This window comes from Chelonia mydas, chromosome 2 (assembly GCF_015237465.2).
Source record: "Chelonia mydas isolate rCheMyd1 chromosome 2, rCheMyd1.pri.v2, whole genome shotgun sequence".
NCBI lineage: Eukaryota > Metazoa > Chordata > Testudines > Cheloniidae > Chelonia > Chelonia mydas.
The window spans coordinates 52,174,661-52,198,012 of NC_057850.1; the positions used below are offsets into that span (position 1 = coordinate 52,174,661).

The following is a 23,352-nucleotide window of genomic DNA, read 5'->3' on the forward strand; positions in this document are numbered from 1 at the left end:
ATACCCGTGAATCTAATTGCAAGACCCTCGCCAAAATGATCAGACTAAGCTATTAGTTTGCTTGTCACTCTGACTACAGAAAAAAACATTGAGCCATATAAGCCAAATGCCCTTTGACTTCAGGATTTAACCCTCAGTTTCAGAATGGCTATTAAAGGAACACAGCCCAGTAACTAAATGAGTCACACTACGGAAAGTTTTATTAATAATAATTATTATATTTTATATCTGTGTCTTTTTGATATGCTGATTTTCTAGTTGTTTTTATCCAGAACATCTAAAGCCAGCTAAATAAAGTACTCCTGTAAGTTTTACATACTAACTGTTTGCTAGCATATGCATACATGACTTTGGTATAACTTTTCGCTGTGATTTTGCAATCACTTACTTACAAAGATGCCTACCTTGACTCATAGAAGTAGTACCACCATAGGTCAATAGGACTACTTCAGTAAGTAAAGTTCAGCACATGCACAAGTGTTTGGAGGACTCCGGCCTTACAATGCAAAAGTTTTCATCCACCCAAGGGTTCCCAGTTCTTTAAAATGAATCACAAATCATGAACAAGGTAATCCCCACCCCCTTCAAATACAGCCAGGCCAGGTAACACCCTAAATCATGCCCTGTACTAAACCTCCTAAAACCCCCCTACAAGCTGCTTCCCCCCATCAAGAAGCCCTGCAGCATGCCTTAAATTGAATATCAACCAAGTCAGGCTTCTTTAGACCAAAGGGGATGGCAGATTTCGATATAGGTGGGGTGGAAGGCATGCTTGCCCAGTAGAACCAATAAAAAGCGGTTGATGAATTCAGCAGCCTCATGAACAGATCAAATTAAGGACCAAATATTGGAAGTTTTAGGCAAAATTCTCATTCACATTCAAGACCCATGTAACTAGCGACCAAAGTTAGGCCCCGATCCTGCATGGAGATCCACGTGAACAGACCGCTGAGGTTTGGAACTGGGCAACGCTCCATAGATGTCCGTGAGAGTCCACGCACGCACAGCGCTTTGCACGACCTGGGCGGGCCTTTCTGCTAAAGCAGACTGGCTGGCCGAGATATTGCTTATGGATACGTAACATTTCAAACCCTTTCACATCGATCAGAGTGTATTCCCCCCTGCCGTACTGTTTTCCCCACGTTGCAATTACTCTCCAGTCATTACTACCATGTGAACTTTACCCCCCGCCCCCCCAGATAAACTAGTGGATAATTTCCCGGGAGACTCAATTGAACTAAAGATTGGCCCGCGCTCTTTCAGGAGCGTTGAAAATGAGTCAAGGAAGTCCCCAGATATTCTCCACCCGGCGGCACGTTCCATATTTCAATCACATGCTTTTGGATGCAAAGTGGGTGGGTGCAGCCCCCGAGGTGGGTGGGGGGCTCTCACAGGGATCGGGCAGCACGCCCACCCACCCCAAACATACCAAAAAAAATAAAAAGGCCACCCCAAGCAAACAACAACAAAAACCAGTCTTTCACAATGTTCTGATTCCTAATGAATGGTTCTTTCCATGCGCCTTGCCAAGGTACATCCTTCTGCCTCTGCCCGCACAGTGGGATCTCTGAAGGACTGGGCGTGGAAGGCATGTGTGATCCCACCTCCTCTTCCCCGGACCGGGACAAGCCCCACAAGCAGCGCCTCCAGCTGTCACTTCTGTGTGGGGCTCTGGCCTTTGGAGTGCCGCGCTGCCTTTTCCCCCCTTCGGCGCCCCCTCCCCCCCCCCCAGCCGCGCGCTAGCCGCAGGCTCTAGCTATCGCCGTGGACTCGCGGACTGATCCCCTGACTGGGCAGGTTTCGGGGCGCGGGGCGCTTCTCTGCGCGGAGGGCGGGGAAGCGGGCTAACTTCGCTGTCCCACCTGCTCCGTGGCGGAGCGCCCGGGAGGGGAATCTCCCGCGCGAGCGCCTGCCCAGCCCCGCGTTCGGCCCCTGGCCGCGGTGCAGCCATTGAGTCCGCAGCCTTGGCTAGAGAGCAGGGGCCACACAGGCAGAGCAGAAAGTGAAAGTAACTTGTGCACGCGGAAGTCCCATGGGAAAAGCAGAGCCCCGCGGAGCCAGCGGGTCTCCCCCAAGGAAGATGCGGCCAGAGGGCTGGTGAGTCCGGGAACTCCCGCTCCTTCGCACAGCAGCGCGTGGCGCAGCCTGGCCCGGCGGATTCTGCGCTCCCAGAGCCTCCCCTCGCGCTCTGCACCAGCCTCGCACCATGCACAAGCCTCTGCCACCACCATGACCGAGAAGCCACCAGCGCAGCGCTCTCCACCTCCCCCTGCGGACAATGTTCCATGGTAAGGGGCGCGCGCGCGCGCGGGACCCTCCCTCCCCGGAGCCGGCGACTCTGCAGCCCTCCCGGCGCGCAGCCCCTGCGGATTTTGCACCTCAGCCCAGGCTGCCCCGCGGCGCGCGTCTCACCCGGCTCCGCTGGTTCCCTGGCAGCTACCGCCCGCAGTGGAGCAGCGGCGCCCGCGACGGTGCTTTTATCCCCCCTGTCCCGGCCGGGAATTTCCCAGCTTTTCAGAGCGAAAGTGGAAGCGCCCGGTTCCCAGCCCGCCCGGTGTCGGGAAATCAGGATTGCGTTGGTGGGAACTGCAGGAGTTGGGGAGCGGGCAAGGGAGCGCCGCCGCCGCCCCTCTCAAGGCCGGTGCAGACCCCTGCCCGCGGACGCCCCGCAGGGAAACCGGCTCCCCCAGGCAGCGGCTGGCCTCCCGGGAGTGGTCCGCTGCCACCCGTCCCCCCTCGGCTCCTGCAGGGAATAGCCGCCCCTCCCCGCGGCGTGCGCCTCGCCCGCGGCGTGCCGTGCCAAGCCGGGGGCAAGCAGGCACGCTGCACCGACCCCCGCTCAAAGCTGAGGCAGGCACCAAACAGGTGTCTCGGAGGGTCCCCACGCGCCCGGCCAGCGGCTCCTCAGCCGTAGGGTGACCAGCTGTCCCAATATTAGGGGGTTCGTCTTATATAGGCAGCTATCCCCCGGGGAAAAAAGTATCCCGATTTTTCACACTTGCTGTCTGGTCACCCTACCTCAGCCGAGGGGGAGGGAGATGTATTAAGCCTCCTGGGTTTGCAGGCTCTGGCAGACTCCTGCTCTGGGGCAGGGGCCTGCGCAAGAATAAAAATTCGGCTGCTTTTGGAAGGGCACTGCCCTGCGCGGCCAGAGGAGCTGTTTCCCTCCCCCCACTGTGCCCCCACTGATTAGGGGGGCAGTGCCCCTGCTTGCCCCCCCCCCCCCCACGCATGCTCCTGCTTTGGGAAGCTTTGGGTGCAGAAAGGTAACACGCTCTTCTCTCCTTCAGGCCAATGGGGCATTTCCATGGCTTGGGGGGCTGAGGGACACAGCTGACCCTGACAGCCCAGTGCTCTGAGCCACAGCAGGGAAAGCCCAGACTGGACCTGCTGGTGCTTCTGAACAGCCTCCATTGGAGGCTTTTGGAAGCATTGAAACCCTGTAAGGATGGGAGTACTTGTGGCACCTTAGAGACTAACCAGTTTATTTGAGCATGAGCTTTCGTGAGCTACAGCTCACTTCATCGGATGCATAGCATGTAAGGATGCTACAACCTGGTAGCTTTCCATTACTGTCGCTTAATCCACAGATATTGCAAGGGTGGTATAACATTGTGATTATAAGAAGCGATCTCCTACTCCTGGGTGGTATAACACTGATAGTGTGCCAGCCTGGCTCCCTTCTTGTACCCTGAAGGGACTAAAGCTTGCTTTTGATAAATACGGGCTTTTTCCTCTGCCTGAAACTCCAATGAATGTTAACTCTTGCTGGCTGGGGATTTCGGGAACTGGGATTTATGAACTCATATACTTTCACTGGAAGAGCAGAATGTTCACTTTGTTAAAAGTTTTGTTTCCTTCAGCGTAGCAATGAGTCAGTGCAGATAAATAGATGTTCACTTTTTTTAATTATAAACAATCTGACAGAAAATCCTTTCCCTTCTCAATCATCTGGCTCTCTCTTAGCTCTTCTCATAGTATCAGTATTATGGGTTTATTAGGACCTAATTTACTAATGTAAAAAAACACACACACCCCAACAAACCTTTCAGGCCTTCTTTATAGATCATAGAGAAGCAAATAATAATAATAATGGTATAGGCCCAACTCTTTTTCCTTTGCAGGTTATCTTTAATCACAAACTGCTAGATTAAGTGGGTCTATGGCTACAGTGTTGTTGCCATATACTGATATGTGTAAGGGATGTGATTCATCCTTGTTTAATAAAAAAAAGTGAGGCGTCCTTGTGGCACCTTAGAGACTAACAAATTTATTTGGGCATAAGCTTTCGTGGGTGGGTTCTATCCCACGAAAGCTTATGCCCAAATAAATTTGTTAGTCTCTGAGGTGCCACAAGGACTCCTTGTTGTTTTTGCTGATACAGACTAACACGGCTACCACTCTGAAACCATTCTTGTTTGGGGTTACTGATGAAATTTGTTGCACAGATGACAGACTTAAACCATTGTTATTTGTCTTTTGAAATATAAAACAACTGGGAAATTGTTAGTTATATTAGAGAAGCTGGGGATTAGTATAAGAATTGTAAGGTGGATAAGGAACTGGTTAAAGGGGGAGAATGTAACAGATTGTGCCAAAAAGTGACTGGAAGGAGGTTACTAGTAGCATTCCTCAAGGATTGGTTTTAGGACTAATCTTACTCAATATTTTTATTACTGATCATGGCACAGAAAGTAGGGGTATGCTAATGAAATTGGATGGGGATACAAAGTTGGGAGGCAACGTCAGTACAGAGGAAGATCGGAATATTATACAGGAAGATTTGGATGACCTTGAAGACTAGAATAACGGAAATGGGATGGAATTCAATAGTACAAAGTGCAAGGGTCATGTACCTAAGGTCTAATAATAATTTCTGCTACAAGCTGAGGGTTCGTTAGTTGGAAGTGACAGATGAGGAGAGAGACCTGGCTGTGTTCCTTGATCACAGGATGACTATGAGCCAGCAATGTGATGCAGCCCTGAAACAGGCAACTGCAATCCTTGGATATATTCTGGTAGAGCTAGAAAAGTATTAATATCATATAAGGTACTATTAAGACCTCATTTGGAATATGGTGTACAGTTCTTGTCATACATGTTCAAGAAAGTTGAATTCAAACTGGAATGGGTGCAGAGAAGATTTACTAGGATGAACGGAATGGAGGGCTTATCATATGAGAGAAGACTGGAAGAGCTTGACTCATTTGGCCTAGCAAAAAGAAGGCTAAGAGGGGATATGATTGCTCTCTATAAATACATTGGGAGGAGAGGGGGGGTAAACACTAAGGCAGGTAAAGAGCTTTTTAGGACAGTGTTGGCACAAGAACAAATGGATATAAACTGGCCATGAACAAATTGAGGCTGGAAATTAGGAGAAGGTTTCTAACCATCAGAGGGATGAAGTTCTGGAACAGCCTCTCAGTAGGAGTTGTGGGAGCAAACAACTTAATTAGTTTGAGGAGAGAGCTGGACAATGTGTGAGTGTGATTGTATGATGGGGTAGGGTTCAGCAGCCCTGGGGCTCACTTCCAGTTTATGTCTCATGTTCCTAAGAGCACATGCTTCAGGGCTTCAGCTGGCCACCTGCTGCGGCTTTTCATTCTGTTTTGGTCGCTTTCCTCTGAAGCATCAGAGATGGCTACAGCTGGAGATTGGACACTGGACGGAGTGGGCCAGGGCTCTGGGGTGTCACTGAGCATTCTGTTTCTCGGGTGCTTGCCTGGCTGGTTCTTGCTCACATGCTCAGAGTCTAACTGAATTTTTCCCCAGGTCAGATTGGTAGCAACCTTGTGTTTCCTTTGTCTTCCTCTGCAGAGTCTGGGTGCCAGTCACTTGCCAGGGTTATCTGGGTACATCTCACTTAATCATTTCCCTGCCATTACAAGGCTTTTGCCAATGGTGCATACTAATCATCTAATTTCCTATGGGCTATAAAACTTCAAGCCTTACAACCAAATTTAGAATAGAGTGTGGGGCAGTGTTGGTGGCCTGTGATATTCAGGAGGTTAGACTAGATGATTTAGTGGTCCCTCTGACCTTAAACTCTATGACTCTGTAGAAGTCAGAGGTTTAAGTGCAGGATCAGGGACATATTATGTGATACATAGATGGCAGGTACAGCCTTAATAAATTATAGGCTTTGACAGCCTTATATTTACGTCTTTACTCTCAAGGGATTACAAAGCTCTTTGGACCAGGTCTTTTGGACTAAGTTAGTTAGGAGCCTAAAGATGCAGAAAGGTGCCTAGGGCTAGATCTACTGAAGAGACTTAGACTCAGTATTGCAATGCCTAACTTTTAGGCACCCTGCCAGCTAGTGTAATCCACAGCCCTAAATTAGGTGCCCAGGCTTCCTTTACAATGTGTGTTATATGTGCTCTTGTATATACGTTCTTAGGACCTGACTAGGTCAGGGAACGTGTCATGAGATATTGAGCCTGTCACCTTTATTTGGCTTGTTTAAATCCAGCCCTGACTGTTAGTGGCCATAAATTATTTCCCTTGGATGGCTCTTCAGTGGCTTATGATTTTGGTGATGGGTGCCCTGGAAATACCTAAGACAGGGATAAAGAATTTGCCTGTTACTCAAGCAAAACTCTCATTAAAAGTCAAAGGGAAATTTGCCCAAGAAAAGACTGTGAAATTTGACTAACAGCGATGAAAAGAGTTTCTCAATTCAGTTTCTACAGGGTAGCTGTCTACTCTATAGTATCCTCAATCAACACTACACAATTGACAATATCAGCAGAGAGGGATTGAGGGGGCGTGAAGACTGAACTATATTCTTATTCCTAGAGGTAATCCTTCCAAGACAGCATTAAGGTCCATTGGCAGGGAGCTGTGGCGAAACGTATGTTGCAGAATAGCTGTTACATGGACTATGGCTGTAACTCTATTCCCATTGAATTCAGTTGGATTTCTGCATTGACTTCATGCAAAGCAAATTTGGCACATGGAGGCTATTTTAGTTTCTAGGACTGGCAGCCTGCATGACTCTGAGGGGCCCAACCTTCCCAACCGAGGACAAATAGGACAGTGTCTTTCATGAGCACTAACTTTACTTTAAAAAACGCCCCCACAAATCAAAATATTTTAAAAGTAAAATTATACTTTCAAACTTGTATACTTCATCTGCTGTATACTGTAGTACTTCAGGATTTCTAACAATACACTAAAGGATATTATTGTCCGCTCAACATAGTTATTGTTTTTGTTAGCATTAATGAAGTTTATGTTAATACCCCAAGGGCAACATACTCTGAAAACGCATTTAAAAGATACTTTTCTGACAAGGTATGTTTAAAGACATTTTCACATTTCATACCCAAAATGGACTGTAATGTACCAGTTATTTGGTAGAGATGAACAATAAATCCCAGATAAACTACTATAAGAGACTTCATTATATAACAGTTAATCGAGCATACTCCGTAGTATTAAATATATACTTAATTGATGTTGTTGTAATCTAGTTTTTTTTAGGTCTGTGTTTGGGATTCTGCCACTGTTCATAGTTCTGTTGCCAGTAAATTCATCTACTTGTGTGATGGAAAATACAACTGTAATACGTGAAAAGTATGAGAATATCCTAAGCCACGATATTGATTTGCTGGTAGGTAGTCATATTCTTTTGTTTTAAATTTTTTTAAAAAGTAAAAGTCTTCTTTTTGTGAATAATTTTAAGGTTAATTCATGCTAAATGTCACATTTAAAGGCACACATTAAAATGGGTGTGCAGTTCTTTTTACGGGATATAACGATGCAGCCTCTAATTTTGCACTCACACCTAGCTATGGATGCAGTTATTTGCAGGTGCGAATGATACGACTCAGATGATTGTGTCCTTGCAACAGATAGTTAGAGATATAAACCATTTAGGTTTAGATTGTGTAACACCTAATCCCATTGGAGAGCACTTATGCAATAGTTGTGGTGAAGTCACTGAGACTACTTGTGTTTGTAAATGCTATTCAATATGAATAGAAGCTACATAATCTGACCCATAATTTGCATCTCTTTATACCTTTGCCTGAAGTTTTATGCCCTCTGTTGAATATATTCGCAAACCGGAGTCAACATTTAAAAAACTGGCCCTCAGTCTTGATCTCTACCTCTCATTGCTGACAATGATCCCATTTGGAAATAATAATCATATTTGAAAGCCATGTGAAAGTCAGTCCAGAAGACTGACATACCCAGACCATTAACCTAGTATTTTATATCTTTGTGCCAGCACATTAAATAGAATGCTGAAGTCAACAGCTCTCTACATCAAGTGAATCATTCCTAGTTGTTAGAATTCCACAGGAGACTGGGAAAAATTAAAGTATTTGCTATTTAACTTGTATTTAAGGAGCTGTGAATTTAGTGCTCATGAAAGGTATGGGACTGTGAATATTGAAATCTCACAGAATAGGGGTAGCACGAGCACCTATTAAGCAGATTCCCTCATTTCCCAGCCAATGTGTGTTACCCCAGCTCTGGAGAGGTTAGTTCAGTCTCCATGTCTAATCAGTGCTTGTCTGTCTGTTTAGATTACCAGCAATAACTGTTAGTAATACTGTTTGTGTGGTACAAGGTGTCCACTGGCCTCTTGCCTGAGATCATAGAGTGATAGCAAATAACTTTCCATTACTACAAAACCTATGTTCTGGTTTGAACCTGGAATCTAGAGGCAGAAGGATCTTTACCCCCTTATCCTCACCAAGCCACCATAATTAATACTTCTGATAAGTACCATGCTGCTGAAGTGTGTGTAAGATATTGTTACTTTCCTTTTAGTTACTAATCTCTGTCTAGTCTGACTCAGAGCAGGATTTGCAAGGTTATGCTCAAGGCTAACTTTGATCTAGATTTCTATAAATGCAGTGGTTCATAGAGCAAAAATATTAAAGAATAAAATAAAAACTTTGACTGTCAATAAGCAATGTCACCCCACAGAGAGAATAATGTTGATTTCTCGCCCAAACTATGGTATGTGTTTCTTAAATTCTCAAGGACCAAGGTTCCCATGATCATTCCCCCCCAGATTATGGGTGAGCTTAAAAGAATGGCAAGAGTAAATTATGATTTCTATTAGAGGTTATATGTGGCAATGCTCATTGTGATTTTGTTCCATATCTGGTGACTGGAGACATTAACTACAGGCAGCTAGTGGGTTATATCCTGGCCCCCTTGAAGTCTAGGGGAGTTTTGCCATGGATTCCAGTGGGGCTAGGGTTTCATCCATACCTACCTACTTACCAACCAGAGCAATTACTGTGAAGCTATTTGAAAAAAGGCAGGCAGAGCTGCTGACTGGCGGAGGCTTCTGTCTAGAATGGAATTCCAGCACTTCAGCAAACAAAGCTGTTTGATGCTCTCTTAATTGTTTTATGTCTTTGACTATTTGACTCTTCAGGGCTTTGTGTTGAGTACCTCCCTGTTTACACAATCTACTTCTACTGTTTCAAAAGTTTGAAGTCAGTTTTGCTCAGATGTGCTTCTGAAACACTGACAAAGTTACAACAAAAATACAAAGGGAAACCCAAAGGATGGAGATGAGTAAACCTTTCTTGTATTTTTTAAAATACAGGATGACATACTATTGATATGAATTAACTCATTTCTTCTGCAAGGTACAGAGAGACTTTAGAGGGGGGTTAGAAAGAAGAGTGAGAGAGAATGTGTTTCCATTGGGATCCAGAGGTATTACAAGCATCTGGGTGACATGAAGAAGGAAACAAAGGGAACAAACAGTGGTGGAGCAAAGGGGAAAGACTTACTGCTGAAGACATTTAGAGGATTTAGACACAACTTTTTTTTCATGTTAATAGAAGATGCATGCCAAAATCCCATTAGATGCCTTGGAAAATCTCAACCTATATATATTTCTTAAGAGAATAAACTTTAAACAAAAACAAAACAAAAAAACCACTGTTAAGAATCAAGTAATTAAGTGGAATCTGTAGTTTCAAAATTATAAACAGCTACCCTTGCAAACTATAGTTAAATTATTTCCTCCTTAGCTTACTTGCCAAGAAAAAATTCAGCACTCTATTTCCACTGCTACTTTTGATGCCATCCCAAAAAGCAGTGTAAGGAGTAAAGCTCATGAACTGTTGAAAGAGAAACCAAGGCAACTTGATTAGAACACTGTTACATTATTTAACATATGATCTATTATAGGAAAATATGTCTGAAGAGTATCGTGACAGGTGCTGCAGGAATAAAAGACATGAAAACCCCAGTGCAATTTTCTGCAATGATACTCAGGTAAAAGACAACTTCTTTGAATGATTGAATATGTCCGTTGCAATGTAGGTGTGTGCGCGCCCTGAGCACTGTCACCAGAAAATACTCCCTCATCGGTATCTGTCAAGTCAGCTCTGGTGCCCTGTAGTGCTACACATCCATAGTGTTGGTATATAGGGCACTGCTGACCACGTCCTCTCAGTTCCTTTTTACCACCTGTGACGGTCGCTGGAAATGCTCTGTCCTTCTCTTTCAAGTCTTCCTCAGTGGACTTTGTTTCCTCTCTTTATATACATATAGTTTTGTTCATAGTTTCTCTTGTAGTTGTTAGAGTTAGTTTCCTCTGCTCCCGGTACTGAGGCATGCTTTGGTGGCTGGGCTTCAAGCCTTGTGGCTCCTGCAGCAAGGCTGTGCCTCTGGCCTACCCACATTCCAGTTGCCTTAAGTGCTTAGGGGAAGCTTACTTTTGGGAGCGCTGCAAGAGTTGCAGGACTTCAAGCCCTGTATCAAAAATGACCAGGATGCTAGGCTGAAGTCCATCTTAATAGAAGCAGTGCTCAGACCTCAACTGGAGCCAAGCCATTCAAACTCAACACCAAGCACCTTGGTGTCACTGAGGAGCACTCCTGCCGCTGTCCGGGCACGTCAGCGCCATTCAGCATCTCCAGTGCTGAGGAAAAAACAAAAGAAGATGCCACTCAAGAGAGGACATTCCCCGACCCCTAGAATGGCCAGGCATGGAGACTAGAACAGAGTGTGACCTGCACTGGGCCACTCCATAGCCCTTGGTACTGTATAAAGGGAAGCTGGCCATGAGGGCCCAGTTCCAGTCTTCCCTGCCTTGACACTGGTCACTGGCACCGATGGGAACTGCTCCTTCATGGTCTCTGGATAGAGACTTCTCGTCCTTGGAGTCGGAGGTGGAGTCATATATCTCCCACAGGAGCCAGCCCCAATAGGCAAGTCGGCACTATCCTGCAATGGACCTGGGCCAGGCCATACCATCGAGTTCTTGGCCTGCTGGCTAGTGGCAGGTGCCTGCACAGTGGTCCTTCTGGAACCTGTTGGCATTTCCCTTTATGCAGGGTCCTTGATGGAGGTGCTTGAAGAAGTGGCCTGTGAGGGTAGAGTGCTGCCACTTCTTCAAGCAGAGCCTGATCCAGGCTCTGGTACCAAGTACCAGGAGCCAACATCACGGGACCTGGCTGGTGCCAAAAGCAAAGAGTTGTAGTGCTCCCTGCCAGTGCAAGCCTCCTCCTCCTCTTCTCCTGATGAGGCCATGATAGGAACTGACATGTCACCCTCTCATGATGACTATAAGGCCCAACAGGAGTTTCTTAAGAGAGTGGCCCAAAACCTGGGCATTCAGGTGGAGGGGGTTCAGGAGTCCTCCCACTCTTTGGTGGACATCTTGTGACCCTTCCCCTCAATGAAGCCATCATGGACCCAATAAAAGCCCTACAGTAAACCCTGGTATCCCTACTTCCCATGGCCAAGAAGGCTGAAAAAGAAGTACTTTGTCCTGGCTAGAGAATATGAGTTTTTGCATCCTCATCCCAACCTCACCTCCACAGGATACCTGGTGGTCTCTGCTGCCAATGAGCAAGAGTGACAGGGGTTACAAAGGGCGATCCCCAAAGCTAGACACAAAAAACCTAGACCTGTTTGGGAGGAAAGTCTACTCAACTGAGGGTTTGCAGCTCAGGATCACTAATCGAAAGCACTCCTGAGCAGATGTGACTTTAACACTTGGGACTCCTTGTTAAAGTTTAAGGACTCGATGCCCCAAGAGACCAAATGGGAATTCTCCTCTTTGGTGGAGGAAGGGAAGTTCGTAGCAAGGGCTTCCTTACAAGTGGCCCTGGATGCTGAGGATTCAGAGACCAGGTCCATGGCCTCCACAATGGTCATGTGTAGGGGTTCCTGGCTCCAAGTCTCAGGCCTCCCACATGAGGTTCAGTAGACCCTCTAGGACCTTCCCTTTGAGGGCACTTCGCTCTTCTCAAAGCAGACAGACATCAAGCTTCATGATCTCAAGGACTCCAGGGATACTCTGAAGTCCCTGGGCTTCTACACTCCTGGTGTCTTTGAGAAGCATAATAGGCCCCAACATTCCTCCTGGTTCTTCCCTCTGCCTGCCCTGCAGAACTCTCAGAGAAAGAGGAGTAAAGGCTTCAGGCAGAGGCTTTCACCCCAGTCCTCCTCAACATCAGTGCCCGCTCCTCCCAGATATTCAGGGGGCTCTAAGTAGGCCTTTTGATGTGGCACTTAAGGACACCATACCAGTCACAGAAACTTTGGATCCAACCTACCCTTTGTTTGCGGACTGCTTGTCCCACTTCCTCCAGGCAATGGTCCCATATTACTACAGACCATTGGGTACTGAGCACAATAGAAGTGGGATATACTCTTCAATTCAGTTCTTCCCTCCCACCTCACCCCTCTCCCCATCCCTCTTCAGGGACTCCTCTCACAAGCAACTTCTGGCCCAAGAGGTGCAGTCGCTTCTACAGGTGGGAGCCATGGAAGAGGTTCCACAGAATTTAAGGGTTGTGGATTCTACTCCCGGCTTTTGGGATTCAGAAAAAATATGGGGGGGGGGGGGGGGGGTGGATCTCATACCTATCCTGGACGTGCGCCAGTTAAAAGTTCTCTCAAGAAGCTAAAGTTCTGTATGGTCTCCTTGGAGTCCATCCCCTCCCTGGATCTAGGGGATTGGTACATCGCCTTTGATTTGAGAGATGCCTATTTTCACGCACCAACTTTTCAGGGACATAGGAGGTTCCTCAGATTGGTAGTGGATCATGTGCACTACCAGTTTGCAGTTCTCCCGTTCAGCCTGTCAACTACCCCACAAGTTTTTACAAAGTGCATGGCAGTAGTAGCAGCCTTCTTGAGGATCCAAGGGGTGCAGGTGTATCTTTAGCTCACTGACTGGCTGGTCAGAGGCCAAACCAGGGCTCAGGAGGAGTCCAGCATCCACCTCATCCAGTTGACTTTCCAGGACCTGGGTCTGCTTATAAATACACAGAGATCCAACCTTACCCCATTTCAGAGAATAGAGTTTATCTGATCTGTGTTTAACTCTGTCCAGGCCAGAGCCTTCCTCCCAGAAAGGTGTTTTCAAAAGGTCGTGGAGTTCATAGCATGCCTCAAGGATTGGCCAATGATGATGGCCCAGAGTTGCCTGAGGCCCAGAGTTGTCATATGGCCACATGTAGTTATGTAGTGCATACGCGAGACTACACCTCAGACCTCTCCCAACATAGCTGGCCTCGGTGAACTCACCAAACTGCCATCATCTGGATATGATCCTTACAATTCCTCGCCTGGTTCTCAACTCACTCGATCGGTGGCAGGACCCACTGGTGGTTTGCAAGGGCATCTCATTTTCATGGCCCCATCCATCACTATCCCTGGCCACAGAATCATCAGCACTGGGCTGGGGAACTCACTTGGGTCCCCTGAGAACTCAAGGCCTGTGGTCCCCAGAAGAGCTCTTTCTACACATCAACATCAGAGAGCTCAGGGCAGTCCTCGTGGCTTGTCGGGCATTCCTGCCTCATGTTACAGGCAAAAATGCTTTGGTTCTAACAGACAACATGGTGGGCATGTTCTATGCCTTCCTCCCCCCCGCGTTGGGAGGCAGTTCAGTTGTGGGATTTTTGTATAACCTACTTGATTAATCTTGAAGCCTCCTACCTACCAGGAGCACAAAACGAGCTGGTAGATCACCTCAACAGATCCTTGTCCGATCACCATGAGTGATCCCTTGCCTAGATATTGGGGTCATTTTCTAGCAGTGGGGAACTCCCCAAGTAGATCTGTTTGCTACAAAGCACAACAGGAAGTGTCACCAGTTCTGCTCCCTTTTGCGTCACAGCCCCGAGTCACTTTCAGATGCTTTCCTTCTTCCATGGACAGGTCACCTGTTCTGTACTTTCCCTCCTATTCCACTTGTGCACAAGGTCCTGTTGAAAATCAAGCGGGACCAAGTGCAGGTCATTCTGATAGCTCCGGCTTGGCCCTGCCCGCATTGGTTTGCCTCTCTGCTGGACCTCTCAGTGGCGTCACCAGTCCCACTACTTCTACATCCAGACCTGATCTCTCAGGACCACGGTCATCTGCTCCACCTGAACCTTGGGTCCCTCCACCTGATGACCTGGATGCTCCATGGCTAACCCCCACAGAACTAGCCTGCTTGAAGCACGTCCTTGAGGTTGTACTAGAAAGCAGAAAGCCTTCCACCGGGCGACTTACCTGGCAGAATGGAGGTGGTTTGCTATTTGGTCTTCCCAGAAGGGTGTCTCGCCTATGTGATCGTCACTGCCGTTCATTCTAGAGTACTTACTGCACTTGAAACTGCAGTCGATTAGAGTTTAAGCGTGGCATCGATTAGAGTCCGCCTGGCAGCAATCTCTGCTTTTCACCCTTGGGTGACTGATCCATCTTTCTAACCATTTCCTTAAGGGCTTTGAGAGGTTGTACCCTCAGGTGCAACAGCCAGTCCCCCCTCCCCAGAGTCCTCAGCCTTGTCTTATAAAAGCTTATAGGTCCCCCGTTCAAGCCACGAGCAACTTGCTTGTTACTGTACCTCTCCTGGAAGGTGACCTTCTTAGTGGCCATTACTTCAACCAGAAGAGTTTCAGAGATCTGTGCCTTCACTTTGGAGCCGCTGTACACAGTGTTCTTTAAGGATAAGGTGCAGTTGTGTCCTCACCCTGCTCTTCTTCCAAAAGGTGGTCTCCCGGGTCCATAGCAATCAAGCTATCTTCCTACTGGTTTTCTATCCGAAGCCACATACAAACAGGGAAGAGCAAAGGCTCCACTCGTTAGATGTTAGGTATGCACTAGCTTTCTACATAGAAAGGACCAAACAGTTTCGGAAATCCACCTAGATGTTTGTAGCGGTTGCAAACGGGGTGAAAGGTCTCTCCATTCAGCTCAGATAATTTCATTATGGATCATGTCATGTTCACATGTGTAACAAACTAGCAGGTGTTCCCATCCTAACCACTCATTCAACAAGGACACAAAGAGTCTTCAGCAGCGTTGTGAGGACAGGTCCTTATTCAGGACATTTTTAGCGCAGCAACTTGGTTATCGGTGCACACATTTGCTTCTCATTATGCCGTCACTCAGCAGGCTAGGGACAATGCTGGATTTAGCCAAGCTGCGTTGCAGTCAGCATATCAGTAAACTCTGAGCCGTCCACCTACATAAGAGCATAAGAAAGCCCAGTATCCTGTCTTCTGACAGTGGCATATGCCAGGTGCCCCAGAGGGATGAACAGAATAGGTAAACATCATGTGATACGTTCCCTGTCGTCCATTCCCAGCTTCCAGCAAACAGAGGCTAGGGACACCTGTACAACTGCTAGGGAATCTCCTATGTTGGAATGGACATGTGCAATCACTCAAAAAAGAAAACTTTTCTGTAACTTGTTCAAGAGGTGTTGCACATGTCCATTCCAAGACCCACCCTCCTACCCATCTTATCGGAGTTGGCTGGAAAGAAGGAACTGAGGAGGTATGGGGTTGGCAGTGCCCTGTATACCAATGTTATGGACACATGGCCCTAGAACACACCAGAGCCGACCCGATGGATACCACTGAGGGAAAAATTTCTGGCAGCTGTGCTCGGGGTGCACACACATCTACATTGGAATGGACATGTGCAACACATCTCGAAGAATAACAGTTCCAGAAAGGTTAGTACATTTTTTCCCCCCAGAGTTTACTTGCACTTGTGTGTTGTAGATTTCTTTTCTGTATAATCCAATCCCTGTGTAACAAATTTTGTTGATGGGTACTGTTATGTTGTAATCACAGCAAGTCCTGGTATTCAGAATTTGTATTATAGAACTGTTCATTTTAAAACTTGCAATGGTTAGACTGCTGGTGTGCTGAGGCCACATCCTATCATATTGACCAATATTGTCTCATTGTTTCCTTATACTCCTCCTCCTCCCTGTCAGTCTGTCTCCATCAGTTTCTTATATTTAGCTTATAAACTCTTTGGGTCAGAGACCATCTTTTTTTCCATGTTTGTACAGAGTCAAGCATAGTGGGCTCCTAAAAGCTAATAAAATAATTTCCTTTTAATCTTTTCTGGGCCTAAAATTTATGCATACTGCACATAATTACTTGATTTTTATTTGAATCTTTAAATAGTAATTCTGTATCCAAAGAAGCCAATATCTCATACTACAGAGATTATATTCACTTATCAAAATACTGATTTTTAAAAAATATTTTCATTCAATATGGAATGAAGAACAGGATGCCTTCTTTGTGTCAGTTAGCTAACAAGTAAACGTTAATCTTTCAAATGCTTTGTTTTATTTTCCTACCAGAATTTTTTCTGGTGTTACCAATACAACTAAACCTTCACTTCAGATATTGATCTTTAAGTCTATGTATGTAAGACATCTTTTACAAAATAATCTGCACTTTCTAGTAAGAAGTATTTGTAAAATAATGTTGTAGCAGACATTGTCCCCATGTAGAAGCCAAAGTTGTTAATGGGGGGTAGGGGGGAAATCTCATTACTATACATACTAATATTTATAAATTCACACATAGGTAATTGTCATAACCACAGAATCACTTTTTAAAATTTGATATATTAGTTTGCTTTAGACAAGGTCAGAACCCACCAGTGTCAATTGTAATTGCAGACTGAATTCAACACATCTAGTAATGCTTCATACACTACAAGAATCTGAAAATTTAGTCAGGTTAGTCACATGATATATTGGAAGAGAACAGCATAACAAGCTAAACAAGCTAATGCCTACTGAAACTGTAAAAGCTAAGGGAACTCAAACTCAAGGCTTCTTTTCTTTATTTCTTTCTTCATAGGAAATAAGGTCATTACAGAATATGGCATGTGACTTGCTTAAGTTCTTTAATAAACAAAAGATCAACAAAGATTTCAGATGGCAAACTGCTGTGGTTTCATGTATGACATTAGAAATTCTACAGTGCAGATGTGATAGGGGGAGCAAAAATAGAAAGGTAAGTTGTTGGGAGAGCCTACAAATTATCTTGCATATTTTTACATAAAAAAGAAAGTACATTGCTCTCTAAGGCTCTTCAGAATAGAAGGTTACTACCATCAACCAAAATGAAACATGATAAAACTCATCCTATATAGTATGCCCCTTGATACAGAGTTTAAGGCTCTGATGTAAAGCCCATTGACATCTATGGAAAGATTCTATGGTAAGCACTAACGCTTTTCAAAATAAGTACTCTGATAATATTTTTGAACCTTAATTTTTCAGTTTCACCCTTTAATAGCTCAGCTTTTACTGTACTATCTGGCACTTTACCCACCAGAAAGCTCTATAGATTTCTGATCATCATTGAAAGTCCGGTTGGTGCGGGGCCGTCAGGCTCCCTACCTGGCTCCGTGTAGCTCCCTGGAAGCAGCGACATGATATCCCTGCTGCTCCTAGGTGGAGGAATGGTCACAGGGGTTCCGTGCACTGCCCCTGGCCCACTCGCTGGCTCCACAGCTCCCACTGGCTGGGAACTGCGGCCAATAGGAGCTGTGGGCGGAGGCAGCACACGGAGTCCCTGTGACCATTCCTCCACCTAGGAGCAGCAGGGATATCATGTCTCTGCTTCCAGGGAGCTACACGGAGCCAGGTAGGGAGCCTGACGGCCCCATACCAACCAGACTTTCAATGACGATCAGACATCTATAGAGCTTTCTGGTGGGTAAAGTCCCAGATAGCTCAGCTTTTACTGTACTATTAAAGGGTGAAACTGAAAAATTATGGTTCAAAAATATTATCACAGTACTTATTTTGAAAAGTGTTAGTGCTTACCATAGCCGCCCAGCCATGCCTCTGCCTAGGAGCAGCAGGGACATCATGTCGCCTCTTGTGGGGAGCCGCCCCAGGTGAGTGCAGGACAGATCTGGCACCCTGAAACCCCTCTCGTGCTCCAACCCCCTGCCCTGAGCTCCCTCCCGCACCCAAACTCCCTCCCAGAGCCCATGCCCCCCCACCCCAACCCCCTCTTCCACCCACACCCTGAACCCCATAGCCCCAGCCCGGAGCCCCCTCCTACAGCCCAAACCCCTCAGCCCTGGCCCCACCCCAGAGCCTGCACCCCCAGCCAGAGCCCTCATCCCTTCGCACACCCAGTCCTCAGCCTGGCTCTCCCTCCCACACCCTGAACCCCTAATTTCTGACCCCACACCGCCAGCCCAGAGCCCATATCCCCTTCCACACCCCATCTCCCTACAATTAGTAATGTATAACTCTTAGTTAACCGGCATATTTGATTAACTGGCACCCCCCTATTCCCCCAACATGCCGGATAACAAAGCTTTTGCTGTAATTGGATTTGGGGTTTTTATATGCATTAACTAACCAAGGATTAGGCCAGTTCAGTACTTGCATGTGAACCCTTCAGAGCACCACTGGATGCTACAGGAAGGTGTGCTGGTAGTTCCGCAGGTGGCTTGCTTTCTTCAGAGTCAAAACTGAGTTTTCTGGTTTGGTGTAAAGAGCCACTGTGCCTCTAGTGCAGAGGTGGGCAAACTACGGCCCATGGGCCACATCCGGCCTGTGGGACCGTCCTGCCCGGCCTCTCCCCCACTGACCCCCTGCCCCGCAGCCTCCGCTCGCTGTGTGGGCAGCGCAGCTGGCTCCGGCTGGGTGGCGCAGCTTCCAGTCCTGCCTATCTGAGCGGCATGGTAAGCGGCGGACGGTTGGATAAGGGGCAGGGGGTCCCAGGGGACAGGGAGCGGTTGGATGGGGTGGAGGTTCTGTGGTGGGGGTGGTCAGGGGACGGGGAACAGGGGGGGTTGGATAGGCATGGGAGTCCCGGGGGGCCTGTCAGGGGCAGGGGTGTGGATAGGGGTTGGGGCAGTCAGGGGACAGGGAGCAGGGGGGGCAGTTAGGGGTGGCAGGGTCCCGGGAGGGGGACAGACAGGGAGAAGGGGTTGGATAGGGGGTGGGGTCCTGGGAGGGCAGTTAGAGGCAGGGGGTTCAGGGCGGTCAGGGGACAAGAAGCAGGGGGAGTTGGATGGGTGAGGGGTTCTGAGGGGGGCAGTCAGGGGGCGGGAAGTGGGAGGGGGCAGGGAGCCAGGCTGTATGTGGCGGCACAGCCTTCCCTACTCGGCCCTCCATATGGTTTCACAACCCCAATGTGGCCCTCAGGCCAAAAAGTTTGCCCAGCCCTACTCTAGTGGTTTGATCTGGTTGTGATCACAAGTGACTAAGATTCTATGGCCTTATTGTGAGTAGCCCAGTGTTCTGGCTCAGTTAGGTTAATTATATTTATTGATTGTTTTATGTTTTAAAGTATTTCTCTGCAGAAAGGAACATAAGCTCATCTCGATTAACAATTTAAAAACTGTTCTTTTACAGGTTTGCATATTGGTTACACAAACCAGCAAAGACACAACAGGGGCACAAGGCCCCAAGAAAAAATGTTGCCAAGAATTATGTGAACTAAAGGAAACTATATCTAGTCTCAGATCCTGCTGGAATAAGTTTGAAAAAGATATTGCTAGGTAAAAAACTTGAGATGCAGTCCTTTCTGTTTTTTCAAAGTGCCATTGCTACATACCTTTGCACTTTACATGCATTCTTCAAGTGTATCTGTCTGCTTACATAAATACTTTTTGCCAAAGTCCTGATGAGAAGATCCTATACCTTGTTCCTGGGGACAAAGCCATTGGAAACCAACAAACTGAACTGCTGAAGTACAAGAAGTGGAAGCTAACAATACAATTGGAAGCAAAGACAAACAGAATAGAATGCTGTAGCCCCACCTTCACACAATGAAAAGTACTTAGATTCTGTAGCTATCTACAAGTACTTGGTCATGTTTTTTTGAGTACCTTTATATGACTTTAAGGTGAGAAGAAACTTGTTAGATGCCTACTGCGATGCCTACTGCCTTGGAAACTGCAAGGAAAGAAAAATGTCAAATTAATAGGATGTTTTATGTAGCCACATCATGGATCAAAATTAACAGTTATGCTAGTTAAGAATGGCTCCTGAGCCAGTTCTGCTGATGCAATAATATTTGAAGTACTGGTATCTGATGGGATCTGCAAGCTGCTTTTAAGGCCAAAAAAATGAAACCAGGTCTCTGCCAGAGAAAGCTATGGGAATGAATTATTTTTACCCAGCCTAGGGAGAGGTATCAGTTTTGGAGGGATCTAGCACAGATGCTGCTGAAGTAGCTAGAGGCAAGACAGAGTAAGGCCTGTGGATACAGAAAAGGGTAGCTCCTGAACCTGAGGAAGATCAGCTGACTGGAGAAAATACTAGCTTTGTGGATTTGGTAATCACAGTTAGCTGCAGGAATAGTTAGAATAGCTTACATTAATTGTGATGACTTTAGTGTATATATTTTACATAGTGTATTTAACATAAAACAGACATGACTTAAGATATGTATGAGTATTTTCAGAGAATAATATATTGGCATTTTACTAATTATATGTCCATATTTAATTTTTGATGAATTTATAAATATTTATTAGTTGCTTATACCTCACAATTTCTTACTTAGATATTACTACTCCTTTTGTAACAAAACCCACTTGTAATATATCTTACAAAATGGTGTCTCTTTTGGTATCATTGCTTCTGTTCTAGTTTTTTGGTATATGAGAATATCATAGACAGAGCTGATAATGCCACCTGTAGTTAAGGTTAACTGACTGTCACATGTGTTCTACTCAGTGTTGTGTGGCACCTCCTTCTGGCAATTCGCTCCGCCTGGTTCAGTGCCCCTTTTCTTCTCTTCCACCATTGCTGTTCTCCTCCCACTGATGGAGTCACACCATGGCTGCTTTGTGACTCAGCCTTCCAGCCAAGCCACACTGCGATTTCCCCTTCAGAGGAAGTCTTTCCAAGTCTCTGCACATGCAGCATCAGGCAGTCCTCATGCCCACTACCCTGACTATGTCAATCCTGCAGTGACTCAGGCAGTCTTCCCATTCACTGCCCCAAGCAACACCGCTCTATCAATCGATATGAGGGGAACCCTGGCCCACCCTGTATGCTGGGTTCCAGCCCAGGGCCCTGTAGCAAGCAGTTAATTGGCTACACCAACCTTATTACTCTCACCCGTGGACTACTTCCTACTGTGCTTTTCCCAAGCTTTTTGTTCTCCAGCCTTCCTAGTCAGACCCCTTTCTCTTAGGCCTACTAAGTAAATCCTTTACTCAGAGGGTTCCTATCCTCCCCACTTCACTAAACCTCAGAGAGAGAGACTACAGGCTTCCTCCATGCAGCCTCCCACACCGTTGTCAGCTTCTTGACTTTATAGAAGCCCCACCTATTCCCTTACAGGTGAGTTTCATTCGAATTAGTGGCCTACCCACAAGCTAAATCTCCCCTATTTGCAGCTTAACTGACTGAAGGGGCCCACCTCACCTAATTCAGTTTCTTCAGGACTGATGTAGGGTGCACACCCCATCACACACTTCCCACTATAAGATCCTGTTTTCAGTTGCTTATAACTTTTCCACATTGTTCAGGCTGAAATTTTCAATGCAAGGTGTCTATCTCAGGCTAATATTTATTTATTGGAAGCTTGAGTTATTTCAAGGAACAAGATTAGGGAAGCCTACATTGTTTTGCCCTTGTTCAAAAAAATTATTGCAACTTTTCCATTGAGAAACTCTAGCATTCCATGCGCCAGAGCAAGAATGTTAGGAACTGTTAGGAAAGGGATAGAAAATAAGACAAAATATCATAATGCCACTATATGGCACATATATGCTACTATATGGCATAATGCCACAACTCATGGTGTGCCCGCACATTGAATACTGTGTCCATTTCTGGTCACCCTATCCCATAAAGGATACAGTGGAACTGGAGAAGTTTCAGAGAAAGGCAACAAACATGATCAAAGGTATGGAACAGCTTCCAGCTAAGGAGAGACTAAAAAGTGTAGGGCTGTTCACCCAACTAAGAGGAGATATGATAGAAGTCTATAAAATCATGAATGGTGCAGAGAAAAGTATTATTTACTCTTTTCCACAATACAAAAAACATGGGTCACCCAATGAAATTAATAAGCAGCAGGTTTAATACAAACAAGAGGAAGTATTTTTCACACAATGCACAATTAACCCGTGGAACTCATTGCCATGGGGTGTTGTGATAGCTAACAGTATAACTGGGTTCAAAAAAGAACTAAATAAATTCATGGAAGATAGGTCCATCAATTGCTATTAGCCAAGATGGTCAGGGGTGTAACCCTATGCTCAGGGCAATCCTAAACCTCTGACTGCCAGAAGCTGGAAGGGGAAGACAGGGTGGATCACTCCAGCTGCCCTGTTCTTTACACTCCCCTTGAAGCTCTGGTAGCGGCTATTCTCAGAGATAGGATACTGAGCTGGATGGATCATTGGTCTGACCCAGTATGGGAGCCCTTATGCTCTTAAGGGCTTGAAATTTGGCAAAGTGGGTCACCCTGCGGTCAGAGTTGTGCCTTTTGTTATGCTTGTGAAAATTGGATCCAAGATATAAGCCTTCAAATATTCCAGTTTACACATCCTAATTAGAGACTTGGCAGGTAAAGTATCAGAAGATCAATCTGCACTGAGGACGCTCCAGCCCAGGAATGCAGGGACTGAGCACATTAATTCAGCCTTCTTATGCATATGCATTATGATGCAGTCTTTAATTACATGATTACACATTTTTCCACAGGACCCCTGCCTCATTCAGTGCACAGGATAAATAGTGCTCTAGGAACAAATCAGGGTTGTGTAATGAAAAAGGCTGTTGTCTGTAGGACCTCTGCCTCATTTGTTGCAGAAGTTGGAAGGTATGTAGTGAAGGAGGCAGGTGACTGTAAAAAGAGAAAGGATAGTCTTATGGTAATAGAAGTTGAATGCCACCCTGGAGAACTGGATTCTATCCCTGTTGTGGGGAAGTGTACCTTTAAGAGGGTTTGGCAAGAGCTAATTGGAACAAGTTGTGTTATGCAGAAGGCTCATGTGCAATGCTGGTCAGTTAGAAGTCAGACACCGAATGAAGTGGAAACACTGTCAGATTCCTTGGCTCAGAATGATTTTCAGTCTGAACACCACACCTGCCTCTGCCACAGAGTTCCTGTGTGATGC

General features: G+C 46.2%; 1 protein-coding gene and 1 long non-coding RNA gene across 2 annotated transcripts in view; one reads left to right on the forward strand and one right to left on the reverse strand.

Annotated features, from left to right (window-relative positions):
* Nucleotides 1-2,728, reverse strand: part of LOC122464445 — a 94,932-nt gene extending 92,204 nt beyond the window's left edge. The window contains exon 1 of the long non-coding RNA XR_006288475.1: nucleotides 2,413-2,728. This is a non-coding gene — a long non-coding RNA (uncharacterized LOC122464445). The remainder of the gene's footprint in view (nucleotides 1-2,412) is intronic.
* On the forward strand, nucleotides 1,653-20,188 carry IL7 (interleukin 7). The gene is given in 7 exon segments (XM_043539441.1): nucleotides 1,653-2,288; nucleotides 5,773-5,852; nucleotides 7,476-7,615; nucleotides 10,171-10,257; nucleotides 17,100-17,255; nucleotides 19,625-19,770; nucleotides 19,891-20,188. Coding segments are annotated over 7 exon segments (822 nt in total). The 5' UTR covers nucleotides 1,653-2,229; the 3' UTR covers nucleotides 20,045-20,188.
* The last annotated feature ends 3,164 nt before the right edge of the window (nucleotides 20,189-23,352 follow it).